Source organism: Pseudoliparis swirei, chromosome 19, assembly GCF_029220125.1.
Source record: "Pseudoliparis swirei isolate HS2019 ecotype Mariana Trench chromosome 19, NWPU_hadal_v1, whole genome shotgun sequence".
Taxonomy (NCBI): Eukaryota; Metazoa; Chordata; class Actinopteri; order Perciformes; family Liparidae; genus Pseudoliparis; species Pseudoliparis swirei.
Window position 1 is genome coordinate 27,499,804 of NC_079406.1, and position 14,076 is coordinate 27,513,879.

Below are 14,076 nucleotides of genomic sequence, written 5' to 3' on the forward strand. Positions count from 1 at the left end.
CACTACCTACCTAACTAGTAATCTACTCACCACCTAACCATCTACTCCATACCTACTCCCTACCCAACTATAAATCTGACTACCTACCTACCTAACTACCAATCTACTCACTACCTAACCATCTAATCTACTCTACCTACTAATCTACTCACTACCTACTTAACTAACCACCCACCCATTTACTTACTGATCCATCTACCTCCTACCTATGTATCGATCGATCTACCTTTGACCAATGTATCTATCTATGTATCGATTGATCAATCTATCTATCTATCGACCTACCTATTATCTATCTATCGATCTGTCTATCTTCTACCTATGTATGTATCGATCCATCCATCCACCCAACTACCTACAGCAGGAGGTTCTGAATGTGGGATTGACGTAACAAACAGGAAACACTCACTCTTCTTCCTCCTCCTCTTCCTCAGTGGCTGCTTTGTGTTCAGGTTTGGAGTCTTTGACAGAAGCCGGATCCGGATCAGTCCTGGACTCAGAGTCTGAGGAGAGAAGGAGGATTTTTCATATCAAGAATACTTAATGAAATGAACACACACACACACACACACACCAGTCGTCGTCTCCGTCTTCTCCGGCACCATCGTCTTTTCTCTTGATGTGGACCTGGTCCCTCTGCTGGACCTGGACCTTCTGTCTTTTGTGGACTTTTCTCTGGATTTAGACCTGGTTCTGGTCGCCTTGTCTCTAGATGCGGACCGTCCCTCTCTGCTGGACTTATCTCTGGATCCGGACTTTGTTCTGGTGCTCGTCTCTTTAGTGGACCTTTCCCTGGATTCGGACCTGGTTCTGGTCGTCTTTTCCCTGCTGGATTTATCTCTGGAGCTCGACCGCTCCTCTTTGCTGGACTTGTCTTTAGATGCATCTCTGGATCTGGTTCTCTTTTCGCAGGTGGATTTCTCTCCTTCCTCCTTCCTGCTCCTCCTCTTTCTCTTCAGCTCGTCTTCATTCTCTCGGCTGGAGCTCCGCCTCCTTTTGGTGGGAGGCGTGTCCTCTTTGTACCTCTGAGCTGCAGCGACCCGTCTGCAGGACCAAGGAGGATTCTCACACATCAATAAGTCCTGGATCAGAACCGGCTGGTGGATCTACTCACATGAGGCTCTTGAACTCTCCAGAGAAACACACTTTGATGGAGCAGCTGTTGATCCTCAGAGTTCTGGAGGAATAATAATCCACCAATTTCTGAGCATCGGGACTGTTCTTCATCTCGATTAAGGCCTGAAGGACAACGGATGTTAAAAATACGGTGTAATACTACAGGACTAAAGTGCAGTACGACCAGACGGTACTATGATACGGTATTACAGTACTACGATACGGGACTACGGTACGGTACTACAACGATACATTATTACAGTACCACGATATGGTACTACGATACAGTACTATGATACGGTAGTATGATACTACAGTACGATGATACGGTACGACAGTACTACGATACTTCAGTACTATAATAAGGTACTACGATACGGTACTACAGTACTATGATACGGTACTACCGTACTATGATACGTTACAACAATAGAGTACTGCAGCACTATGATGCAATACTACAATACAAAAACATGAACAGATTGCTACTTTTTTTAAAGAAGGTATCGGGGAGATCAATGCCTCAGAACGGACCCCTGCGGGACCAGAACCTCTCGGGTTCTCCTCACCGTCGACGGCAGGAACAGGAAGTACAGCGGCGAGCGCCTGACGACAGCCATCAGGTCCGATTGGCTGTCGTCTCCCGGTGGAGCCGGAGAGAAACTCACCACCCGAGAGCTCTGAGGAGAAACGGAGGGGGGGGGACAGTGGACCAATCAGAGGGTTCAGAACCAAAAGTTGTGCAGAGAACATAAATAACTACCTGGCGTCTTACCTGGAGGAAGTTGAAGGTGTTGGAGACGGTGAACTCCATCTGCTCCCCGTTGACGGTCAGAGGGGAGTTCTTGTAGTACTTCACCAGGTCCTTGGCCTGGTCGATGGACCCCAGCTCCACGAACGCCTGCAGGGTCACAGCACATCCGGGTTTGTTTTAATGTGTGGAGAACAAACACAGGAGTTATGTTCCTGAAGTCTCCGATGCATCACAGTGACGTTTAGACTCAGAACCAACTCGATACCAACGGAGCCCGGTTGCACCGGGTGGCTCAACGACGAGGGTCAACTCGCTCTTTTCTGGACTGGAAAAAATAAATACATCCAAAAGTCCAAGTCGGGTACATCGGCTGAGCTGGAATCACCTTCATACACCTGGTGTCTGAATTACAACCTTTGTGTCTCCCTTAACAGAGTGTGTGTGTCTGTGTGGTGGGGGGGGGGGGTTTGGGCTCAGGGACCCGGTAGGTCCGTGAGGGTTTAGTTGTGCGAGGGGAGACACCGGGGGGGGGGTCATCGGAGGAGGGAAGAGAAGGAGACAGCTGATTGGTCGAGTGTGAGACTCACGAGAGACGGGAACATGAGGACCGTGACGATCTTCCCAAACGGTTCCGTCAGCTTCCGGAGGTACGCCTCGTCCACGGTCTGAGCCGGAAACCTCACACACACCACTCTACTCCTGTCTGACGTCTGACACACACACACACACTTTGTTATTTAAGGAGCAGACACACTAAACGTTTGTGCGTTCCGATTTTTTTTGTCTTTACCTTCTTTGGGGTTTTCTTCTTTGGCGGCATGTCTGTTAAACACAGAAAACAACACATGTTATACATCACATTAAATGTCCTAATGAGAGGAGTGATGTAATGAACAGATGTCTTTACTGGAGGAGCTCTGATTGGCTGCCTGTGGCTGCTGGGCGGTCTTTCCTTCATCGTTCTTCTTCCGCGATTGGTCGTCGGGCCTTAAATGAAAAGATGTGAACCTCTTCATTAGAACTACATGATGGAGGTTATGACGGCACAGGAGGAGCTTTGTAGGTTAAAAGTAATTAAATAAATATGAATTATGGAGCTCATTACACCACAGAAGTCCCCATTAAACACCGGTTATATATATATATCATTATACATCGATATAACAGTTTGGGTCGTCAATAATTAGATTACATTTTAATTATAATTAGAATAGAAATAAACAACAAAGGAGGCATCCAAATAGACGGGTCTTTGTGTTGTTGTTGGTTCTACTGGCGTCACCACTGACCTGCTGATGGTCTCCACGCGACAGTCCCAGCTAGGAAACCTGCAGGAGAGACGGGGCGTAGGTATTGAAACGGAAACAAAAGATCAAGAAACCAAGAAAGTCCTAAAACTTAAAATGTTCAATTCACACAAAACTAAATGAGTGTCCAGATCTATTCTCGTCCTTCTGGATGAATCAATCACGGCTTCCTGAGGCACCGAGGAGCTCGATGGTTCCAGGTGGTCAACCGAGACTCGTTGAATGATATGAAGATTCTTAATAGTTGCTTTTCCTCGTTTGGTCACTTGCGATGCGTTCGAGGACCTTTGGAAAGATGCCGATCGGGCGATAATGGCGTTTTATTTTTTTAAAGCTTTGGGCTGCAATAACGATCGGAGTTTTGGCGGTCGTTTGAAAGCGATCAAGTTCTTTTTAAATCCCACTGGAGGGGGGGGGGGGGGGGAACTTACTGCTGCAGCATGCGGAGCTGCCCGTCCGCATGGTGAGGCCCGTTTATGTGTTTGATCCACACCTGGAACACAAGAAGACACACAGAACCGTCAAGGACTCGTCCTCGCTGGACCGCGTCGAGAGAGCCGTGTGGACCCCCCCCCCCCCCATCTGACTGTAGAGAGCGGTCGTTGAGGAGGACAACAGGTGTACTTACCTTCTCTGACATCACAGTGATATCACACAGAGAGCACGAGTACGGGAACCCCGGTGGAGACGTCCCGTGGAAGTCCAGAGCTTCTTTCTTTGAGGGGAACGAGAGGGAAGCGGCGGCGGCGGCAGCATTGGGCTGGCTGCTGCCGATGGAGGAGGAGTTCCCAGACTCGCAGCGCGGGACACGAGTTTTTGGGTGGTGCTCTTCGGGATGAGGTGCCTGCATGAGACCAGCTGGTTCCGGCTGAGAGAACCGGGAAGCACGAGTTCTGTTGGTTCTTCCCGCAGAGCTGAAAGAAGGTCGGTCCTGAGAGGGCGCCGGATCGGTGTCTCTGCCCGTCTTACCATACCTAGAGGGTCCCGTTCCGTGGTTGTAGTCCTGGGAGAGCATCGGACCGGAGTCTCTGCCCATCTGGCCATAATCAGAAGGTCCTGGTCTGTGGTTGTAGTCTTGAGAGGGCACAGGACTGGCATCATAGTGAGAGGGTCCTGGTCGGTAGCTGTAGTCCTGGGAGGAAAGTGGACCTGCGTCTCTACCGGTCTTGCCATAGTCAGACGGTCCTGGTCTGTGGTTGTAGTCTTGAGAGAACATTAGACTGGTGACTCTGCCATTATTGCCATAATCAGAAGGTCCCGCTCTGTGGTTGTAGTCCTGAGAGAACACTGGACTGGTGTCTCTGGCCTTCTTGCCATAGTCAGAAGGTCCTGGTCTGTGGTTGTAGTCCTGAGAGAACACTGGACTAGCGTCTCGGCCCGTCTTGCCATAATCAGAAGGTCCTGGTCTACGGTTGAGGTCTTGAGAGGACACTTGACCGGAGTCTCTGCCCATCTTACCATTATCAGAGGGTCCTGGTCTGTAGTTGTAGTCCACCTCAAAGCTGGAGATGGACAACAACGACGGGAGCTCTTTTCTTACCGAGGTGCAGATCCTGGGATTCCCCCAGCGGTCCAGCTCAGACGAAAGAGGACCGGGTGTTACCTGGCCTAGAGGGTACTGGAGCAGCTGGCCGCGGGGGTGATCCCGGCCGGCGGCGGCGGGTCGACGGGAGGAGCTCGAGGCATAAGAGGAAGAAGAGGAGTAAGAAGGAGAATCGGAGGAGAACGGTTTGACGGTGCCCCGTTTCCCTTTGATCTGCTTGAGGACTCGAGGCAGCGACTCGACGGTCAGGACGTCTTCGGGAAGCTCGGCGAGCAGCGCCAGGTCGGCGGGCTCCAGGCCGCAGCTGTCCAGGATGCCGAGGGCGCCGTCCTGCGACCACGGGGCCCCCCTGGAGGAAAAGGACGAGGGCGGGTGGGGCGGCGTGGAGAAGGACTCCCGAGGCGGCCCGTAAATATCGCCGGCCGTCCGGTGGCGGCCCGAAGAGCCGGCGGCTCTGGGATCGGGCCGGAGATCGGAGTTGGACGGAGGCGGTCTGTAGGGGTAGTTGTGAGACATGGTGGGAGCGCTCGGGGCGTCTTCTGCAGACAGAAGGTGTCAGGGAAGACAGGAGATGTAAATCTGACTCAGAGTCGCAGGGAAAAAAGGGACGAGGGCGGATCGTGTTGAGGGGAAAACAACGAACGCGAGAAAAGGGGCACGGACACGAAGAAGCTGAACAAGCTCACAGAAGTGTTACTAAAGTCACCAAAGTGTACCTAAAGTCACCAAAGTGTTACTAAAGTCATCAAAGTGTTACTTTAGAAGAAGAGAAATACCCACCAAAGTATTCTTCGAGGTAGCTGTGTCTGACTACAAAGTTAATTATATTATATGTATGTATATTAAAAGACGAGATAACGTAAATATATCATTTAATTTGAATTCTTAAATATTATACACCAATAGTCATCTCAGAGATACATCTAGTACTTTATACTTTACTACATCTCAGAGGTACATGTAGTACTTTTTACTGTACTATGTATCAGAGGTAAACATTGGACTTTACTGTACTACATCTCAGTGGTACATGTAGTACTTTTTACTGTCCTACATCTCTCAGTTCCATTGCGGTGAGTCATGTCGTTTATCGAAGGAACGTTTTGAAAGCCGGATGATTGCCGGGGGGGTTGATCATGATGGTCACCGTGTCGATGACATTTCTACTTTCACCGCAGCTTATTGCATCTTCTGTGAATTACAGACGCATTCAAACACGTGTTTTAACACACAGAACAAGCCTGCAGAAGCAGCTGCGTGACCGGCACACCTTTATGCTATGTGTGGGGCGTTCAAAGACACCTTAGAATGAGGACCACAAACAACAGGCAGAAACAAACAGCGGACTTACCTCAAGTTAAACACCAAATTGTGTCGCGTAACCGCCGCGGTAGCTTTCTAACGTTAGCCGGTAGCAAAACAACGGTGTGAAAACGTTGTTAAAGCGAAGAAGAATGATGAAAGTCGTCGAACTGTTTTTATGAAGCTAGCTATCGACGTGCCAAAGCGCCATCTTTGTTTTTCCTCTTCTTCGCGGGTTTTGTTCACTGCCACCTGCTGGTGTGGAGGTCGCACTGCGATTAAAAAAAAGTTAGTTAAAAGTTGATTTAAATTCAATTGAATAAGTACAATAAAAGTAAAGAAAACATCAAATAAATAAATATCTGTTATTATATATATTTTATATGAATTATTTTGTTTTATTAATATATATATATATATATTTTAATTCAGGAAAATGTTCACATTCACTTCTATAATTGTGTTAAATCCTTCATTTAATTAATTTTTTACATTTTTTTAAATTCTGATTATTGTTAGTGTGTATTTCTACACCGTAAAAAAGTAAATTTTAAGCTAATGATTAGTCCTTAAAGTTGTATATACTTTATATATATATATATATATATATATATATATGTGTGTATTTACAGTGTATATTACGAGATACTTTTTGTGGTCATTGTACAACAGGGTTGCACAACAAAATGCAAATGTAGTTGCAACACAAGAAAAAGTGGAGGACGAGTTGAGGAGAGGAGTTTCACAGAAGGAAAGAAGCTGTCGGTTCGGCATCTGACCACCTGGTGGTGCTGTAGGACTATTCCTCAGAGCAGAAATCTCTCAGTTCGGCATCTGACCACCTGGTGGTGATGTTGGACTATTCCTCAGAGCAGAGATTTCAAGAGGAGCTCCTGTCAATCATCAGGCTTCTCTGTGACGAACCACAGACTGTATAGGTGAAAGACACTGGAAGTTACAGATATTGTGAGACAACCTTCATTTAAAAAAAACTGTTATTATAAAACGTGTACATTTATAAAAACGTGTCATCCTGTTTTGACTCAAGTAAAAGAAGCAAAGTGTAAAAACACAATGCAAGTAGAAGTACTGCATTCAAAACCCTGAGATGCAGTTGAGTAGAAGTACAAAGAAGCAGAGCATGTAAACAATCAAGTAAAGTACCTTTATAAAGGCGGCTGTAGCTCAGTGGGGTAAGGGGGTCGTCCTGCAGCCCCAAGGTCATTGGTTCGATCCCCGCTCTCCCCATTAGTTGCAAGTCGAAGTGTCCTTGAGCAAGGCACTGAACCACCAGTTGCTCCCCGGGCGCATCACTGCAGCCCACTGCTCCTTAATAACTAAGGATGGGTTAAATGCAGAGGACACATTTCGTTGCATGTGTACCTGTACTCTGTGCAATGACAATAGATTGAATCCAATCCAATAAAGTTCATTTATACTTAACATGCTTGAGAATATTGTATTAAATACAGTCCAACACTGAAACTATAGCAGATGAAAAAAATTAAATACTTTCTAAAACATATATTGTTTATGCTTATGATAAGAGATAAGAGAAGTTAATCATACAAACAATGTAATAAATAAATACCATTCAGTAGCTTCATATCACATGGATATACCACTTCAATTAAAGACTCAATGTTGGCTTAAAAATTAAATACAACTATTACTGCACAATAACACTCATACTGGTTCTTCTGTCTGCATATAGAATAGTTCAGTTATTGTGGATTCTTTACTCATTTTTTATGACGTTTTCTATTCCTTATTTGCTTATTTATGACACTCTCGTTTCTTTTTACTAATCTCTTGTTTGCACTGTAAATCCTGTAAATGTGTCCTCTGTGGAACCTCATCTTATGTTATATCTCATCCTAAAATAAACTGATATAAATTAGAAACAAAACAACAAAGAATGCAAATGTACTGAATGTAGAAAAAGGGAAATAAAATAAAAATTCAACTGATGATGCAACGCAATATTAAAAGTGGATGTGAACATTTCACTGTAATAAATAAAATATAAATATCCTCTTTTTTTTAGCTTCGGGTTTTTCTTCCTCCTGGAATGGAACCAAAGTAGACAGTCGTACTACTCGTGGTACTCGTGGTACTAGACGTGGTCGTGCTCGTGTGACCTCTCAGTGCAGCAGGTGGAGCCACAGACCGCATCCTGAACTTCTGCTGATCCGGAGTCAGTTTGTGGAAATAAAGATCAGAAGATGAAATTTGACATGAAAACGGAACTAAAATTAATTTCCTTCAGTGTGTGTGTGGTCGAAAGGTAAACACGTGTTTATTTTACGTGTTTGTGTTTGTCAACAAACAAACTCCTTTTGATGCAGAATAAATTTTACCGCTTAATTCACATCATGTTATATTTTTAAACAACATCTGCTGAGTACTATATTATTTTATTATATTTATATAGTTTATTTTACTAAGCAGAATGTAGAAATCAAGAGGAATGCTTTCAGTTATTAGTATTAATTAATGAATATTTTCTTAATATCTAAACGACAGAATAAAGATTAACGAACGTGTTTAATATCCGTCACCATGGCGATCAGCTTGAATCAAGCCTTTTATTGAATATAGTTAAAAATATAACAGATGAAATGTAGTATTTAAAGTGTTTCACGGTGGAATAAAGAATAAAATACAAATGTGTGAAGCACATTATTACATCAAGAGTAATAAATATTAAAACATCAAACTAAAATCAAGACGTTTATTAACTAATAAAGGAATAAAATCATAATTCAATGCAAGAATAAATACTTAAATTAAGATTGACTTCCTGATTTTAAAACACTTCTTTCATTTTCCCCCCCAAAAATATATGTGTCAAAGTAAAAATGGTTAAATTAATTTTTATTCTCTTTAATCTTGAACATTTTCTGATGTTCAGTTTTTAATAAACAATGTATTTCTCCGTCAAGTTGATGAATTAACAATTTAATTTAATTTGTATCCTGTAGTTTGAGTTTCATGTTAAAATGTCTGAAAGTCCAACATTAAAAATAATGAATACATAATAGTGAATGTATTGTGCTAATTTAAAATGCTGTTCTTAAAAAAACCAAGACGATTGAAATGGTAAATAACAAGTATGACACAAATACATAATTCTGATATAAACTTCTATAGAATCTGAATGTGTGTCGATGGGTTCAAAGTTTAATTAATATCCATTTCAAAGCAGCTGTTGTGGTTTCTTTGTGGTGTGTTTAAGGGTTAAAGGAATCTGGAGGTTAATCTGTAATTAGCTGCGTTCACACACCTGTGTGTCCGCAGTAAATAACCCGCCGCACTGATCCTGGATCTGTCTCCTTCAGCTATATTAACGTGTAATTCATAGTTTTATATTTAAATACTCTGGTTGCTTAGAGACTCTGGTCCAGGTCCTCGGTTTTATGTATATTTATATATATTTGTATACATATAACATGTAAAGAGATTAAATGAGTAGTTACACACCAGCTAACTATACACATTCAATTCCAGATGTTCGGTAGAACTCATTTACTTTAGCAAACGTGAACCGTGTAGTTCTATTTTAGTGAAATCCCCAAAATGTATAATGTGACCCAGTAATATATTTCTAATCACATCACAATTATGATCATTTATTTTACTAATTCATTCCTATCCGAATGATGTGCACAAAATGTACAAAATATTGTATGTATTATTATTATTATTAGTAGTTGTAGTTGTAGTCGTAGTAGTATTATTAATAATATATATATTATTATTGAGGAAGTAAAACATAATTATACAAAATAACAAGAGATGACATCACAGGTTCTGGAGCTTCTTGTTTACGCCCCACCACCTGCCCGCGGGGTTCATTTTTATTTTTTATGACATCATTCATCCTCGCAACAAAAATGTCAAAGGAAAAATCTTTTGTACTTGAACGCATCGTGTGTGACAAACGCTTCAAAAAGATGAAGTGCAACTAAAAACAATCAGTTTGTGGAGGGCGGCGCGGCGGTGTGGGACCCGGGGGTTCGATTCCTTTCTGCGAGGGGTTTGTAGACGTTCTCCCCGTGCCGGCGTGGGTTCCCTCGAGGTTCTCCGGTTCCCTTGAGGTTCTCCGGTTCCTCCCACAGTCCAAACACACTCCGGTGAACTGGAGGCTCTGAACTGTCCGTCTCTATGTATATCTATACAGCGCTGTGTGTTTGGAGCTTCATTCGGTGGGCGGGGCTTAGCGGCTGAGGGATATGTTTATATTTGTATTGTACAAATTTAATTCAGCTACTTTTGATTCATGGATTTTGGATTTTAGTTTAATAAAATAATTCCGTGGCACGTCAGATGTTCTCAATCTTTAACATTGCCCACATTTTAAAGAGTATATCTCTACAACAGGGGTGTCAAACTTAATTTCACCGTGGGCCCCATCAGCGTCATGGCCGCCTCTTAAAGGGCCGGTGTAACTGAAACACTGTTTGAACTAATCCCGAACATTTTGTTAAATAACTCTGTTTGCATTTGATTATTGTTGAAATGTTGTACATAAGAAAATGTCTCTAATATTATAACATAAATCCATTTAATTTGAAACCTTCAAAATAAAAGCACAGGATATTTCTTTTGAAATGTCTTTAAGAAAAAGCGATGATGTGTGTTTTCAATCCGTCAGGGGGCACGTAAAATGACTTGGGGGGCCGGATTCGGCACGCGGGCCTCGTGTTTGACACCTGTGCCCTACAACAACGAGGTCAACTTGAATAACGTTGGCCGTACAGTGAAGGCAACACCTGTGAGATGAGTCCAGATGGGCAGGTATGAGGACACATGTTACTGGTTCAGAGGAAATGAAGACGGCACACAGCACGAATTATAAGGATCGCATTCCAAAAAATAAAAAAATGACTTTTCAAGACAAATATTTCTTTAATATTTTTAGTTGTGACGCAACTACAGGTTTGACTTTCTCCCAAATCGTTGCGCAATATGTGAGCAGTGTCTCTGCGAAGAATGAGACGGATAAAGTGAAGCGGAGAAGAGTTGGAGAGTTTTGTAGTTCGGCGAGAGATGTGGCCTTTTGGATTATCGTGAAGCGGCGTCGGAAAATCGTGAAAACACGATTTATTCCTGGTGTCGGAGATCGTTATCAAGACTGACCCGAGATCAGTGAGACGTGAGCTTTGTTCATGAGGAATGAAACCACGCAATTTAAAAAGCATCGAAAGTTCTTCACGCACACAAACACACACATGCACACACAGACACAGACACACACACACACACACAGTGATGGGTGTCCAACGCCGTCCCGAGGGGATAATTAGGAATCTTCTGCCGGTGGAGAGTTATTGCATCATCCCGTCTCACGGAATTATAATAACACAGAGTCACGGTATTATTTTTTCTTCCGCCGGGAAAAATGAAGTGATTTTTTGTTTTGTTAAAACTTTAAATCTTAATAAAGATAACCCGATGTGTGTGTGTGTGTGTGTGCGTGTGTCAGAAACACACAATCAGAGACGATAAATGGATGTTTTCTGCATTATTTATGGCTCTTTTGTTCATTCGAGCACTTTCAGTCTCCTCCTCCTCCTCTTCTTCTGGATATACATCTGCAGCCGCATTAATGTTTAAATCTGGTGTTTTCGGTTGAGCGGCAGTTTGTTTTGTCATTAAATTTGGAAAAGGAAACGTCGGCGTAGTTCACCAAAGACAAATCTGCTAAGTGGACATAAAGTGAAATATTAATGTCGGCGAGTTTATTTACGTGCGAGTGACACGTCGCATGCGACGCATCCAGTTTGAGCGACAGCCACTCGGTCGCCGGGTAGACTTCATGTCGCCGGGTAGACTTCATGTCGCCGGGTAGACTTCCTGTTGGCCTCGGCCTCTAGTCTACGATGTGAAAACATCGGTACGTTTTTAAAGTATTTGTACTTGGTTATTTGCAAAATACTCCCAAAATACTCATTCTAGTTCCTGAACTCACCACGCTTGATTTAGTACATGTCACATTCATTTAAGTTCCTGAACTCACCACGCTTGATTGAATGAATGCCACATTCATTTAAGTTCCTGAACACACCACATTCATTTTAATTCCTGAACTCTCCACGGTTGTTCTAGTTCCTGAACACACCACATTTGCAAAATACTCCCAACATACACATTTTTCCTGAACACGCGACATTCATTTAAAAATCTGAACACATCACATTTGCAAAATACTCATGGTAGTTCCTGAACTCACCACGGTTGTTTTAGTTCCTGAACACACCACATTCATTCTAGTTCCTAAACACACCACATTTGCAATATACTCCCAAAATAATCATTCTAGTTCATGAACACACCACATTCATTTTAGGTCCTGAACACACCATTTAATTTAGGTCCTGAACACGCCACATTCATGTTAGCCCCTGAACACACCACGCCTGTCCGGTCGTACACTATCGGGCTGACTTTCTGGAGTCTGATTTAATTTATTTACCATTGTTTTACGAGCGTTGTTGCAGGAAGTAGAAACTCCTCCTCTGCGTTTCCTCCCTTCATCAAACACATCACGCGGTTTCTAACCAGCTGACACACGGAGACCCTCCATAAGTCATCCTGTGGCCTCCTGAGGGGCCGCGAGCCTCAGGTTGTGGGCCCCTGTGCTGGTTTATCCGCAGCCTGATGGCTCCCAGTGGGAGAATTCAACATAATAGTTCTTCTGAATGTAGCACTGTCATTTAAATTGCTAATTATGATGGTGATGGAACAAATAAATAAAACATGACCTTAGCGGGTTTTTATCTCTCACTGTAAAAACTTTGGACGACGGTAAATCTGCTGCGGCCGCCTGACAGCGATGACTCGTCTGTTGTCGGGTAGAAGCCGCGGGCGTTTTATCGGCCGCTGTGTAAATGTCACACAGTGTGTTTAATATATTTAGTTAGTGGATCAGTTATTTACTGATATTTATGATGCGTCGCCAACCACCAAAAAAAGATGGAAAACTTTCACACATTATATTTAATTGTTCTTAATTTTTTGTATTTCATTTTTAACCAAAATAAATTATTTTTAATTCCAACATTTTTGTTGTTGTTGCTGCTATTATGTCATAGTTTATGTAGGAGTTCATTTAATTTTTAGCCATCATTCGTGCAGAGAAGTCATAAGATAACCAAATAATACATCATGAAACTCAACCAACATCATGAATCTCCCCGTTGAGTTTCTGTAAACACACACACACACATGTGTATGTTTACAACACACGCACACACATGTGTATGTTTACAACACACACACATGTGTATGTCTACAACACACACACATGTGTATGTTTACAACACACATACACATGTGTATGTTTACAACACACACACATGTGTATGTCTACAACACACACACATGTGTATGTTTACAACACACACACACATGTGTATGTTTACAACACACACACACATGTGTATGTTTACAACACACACACATGTGTATGTTTACAACACACACACACATGTGTATGTTTACAACACACACACATGTGTATGTTTACAACACACACACACATGTGTATGTTTACAACACACACACATGTGTATGTTTACATTCAGTATTTCTAACAGGTTTCAATGTGTTGACTTCCTTTTGATCTATGTGTTTGTGTAAACATGATGAGATGTGTGTCTTTAAGCCAGGACATCATAATAATAACAACGACACCACGACACTTGAAGGCCGTGAAGCGGAGCAGCCGCCAGCAGCAGGAAGTGGAGAGGTTACGGCCCTCTCGGGCTCCTGAGAACACAAAGACCGGCTGAGCGCGAGCAGAACTTCAGGATTATTTATCGACATCACGCAACGCACAAAGAGAACGTGACAACAACAACAACAACAGGGACGCATTCCTGCGGAGGATCGTAAACCGCAGCGACAAAAACAATCCTCTTTGTGGGGAAGATGGCCGACATCTTCATTTCTGGAGGTCCGACTGAGGTCCAGGATCTAATCCCCCCCCCCCCCCGGATCTGATTGCCCCTCCCACACACACCCCATAGACCCGACTGAAGTCTTCCATT

At 43.1% G+C, this 14,076-nt stretch overlaps 1 protein-coding gene across 3 annotated transcripts in view; it reads right to left on the bottom strand.

The window, feature by feature from the left end:
* The window catches only part of matr3l1.1 (matrin 3-like 1.1), a 19,291-nt gene extending 5,617 nt beyond the window's left edge, over positions 1-13,674 (bottom strand). For 2 of the 3 annotated variants that reach the window (XM_056438923.1, XM_056438921.1), the window contains exons 1-11: positions 3,806-13,674; positions 3,609-3,670; positions 3,160-3,198; positions 2,778-2,857; positions 2,661-2,692; positions 2,458-2,580; positions 1,892-2,017; positions 1,686-1,796; positions 1,115-1,239; positions 575-1,044; positions 410-503 (exon numbers count right to left, since the gene is read on the bottom strand). In XM_056438923.1, coding sequence (XP_056294898.1) covers positions 410-503; positions 575-1,044; positions 1,115-1,239; positions 1,686-1,796; positions 1,892-2,017; positions 2,458-2,580; positions 2,661-2,692; positions 2,778-2,857; positions 3,160-3,198; positions 3,609-3,670; positions 3,806-5,236 — 2,693 coding nt within the window. In that variant the 5' untranslated portion in view covers positions 5,237-13,674. The remainder of the gene's footprint in view (positions 1-409; positions 504-574; positions 1,045-1,114; positions 1,240-1,685; positions 1,797-1,891; positions 2,018-2,457; positions 2,581-2,660; positions 2,693-2,777; positions 2,858-3,159; positions 3,199-3,608; positions 3,671-3,805) is intronic. The other variant, XM_056438922.1, reaches the window with a different exon arrangement.
* Between the last annotated feature and the right edge of the window lie 402 nt (positions 13,675-14,076).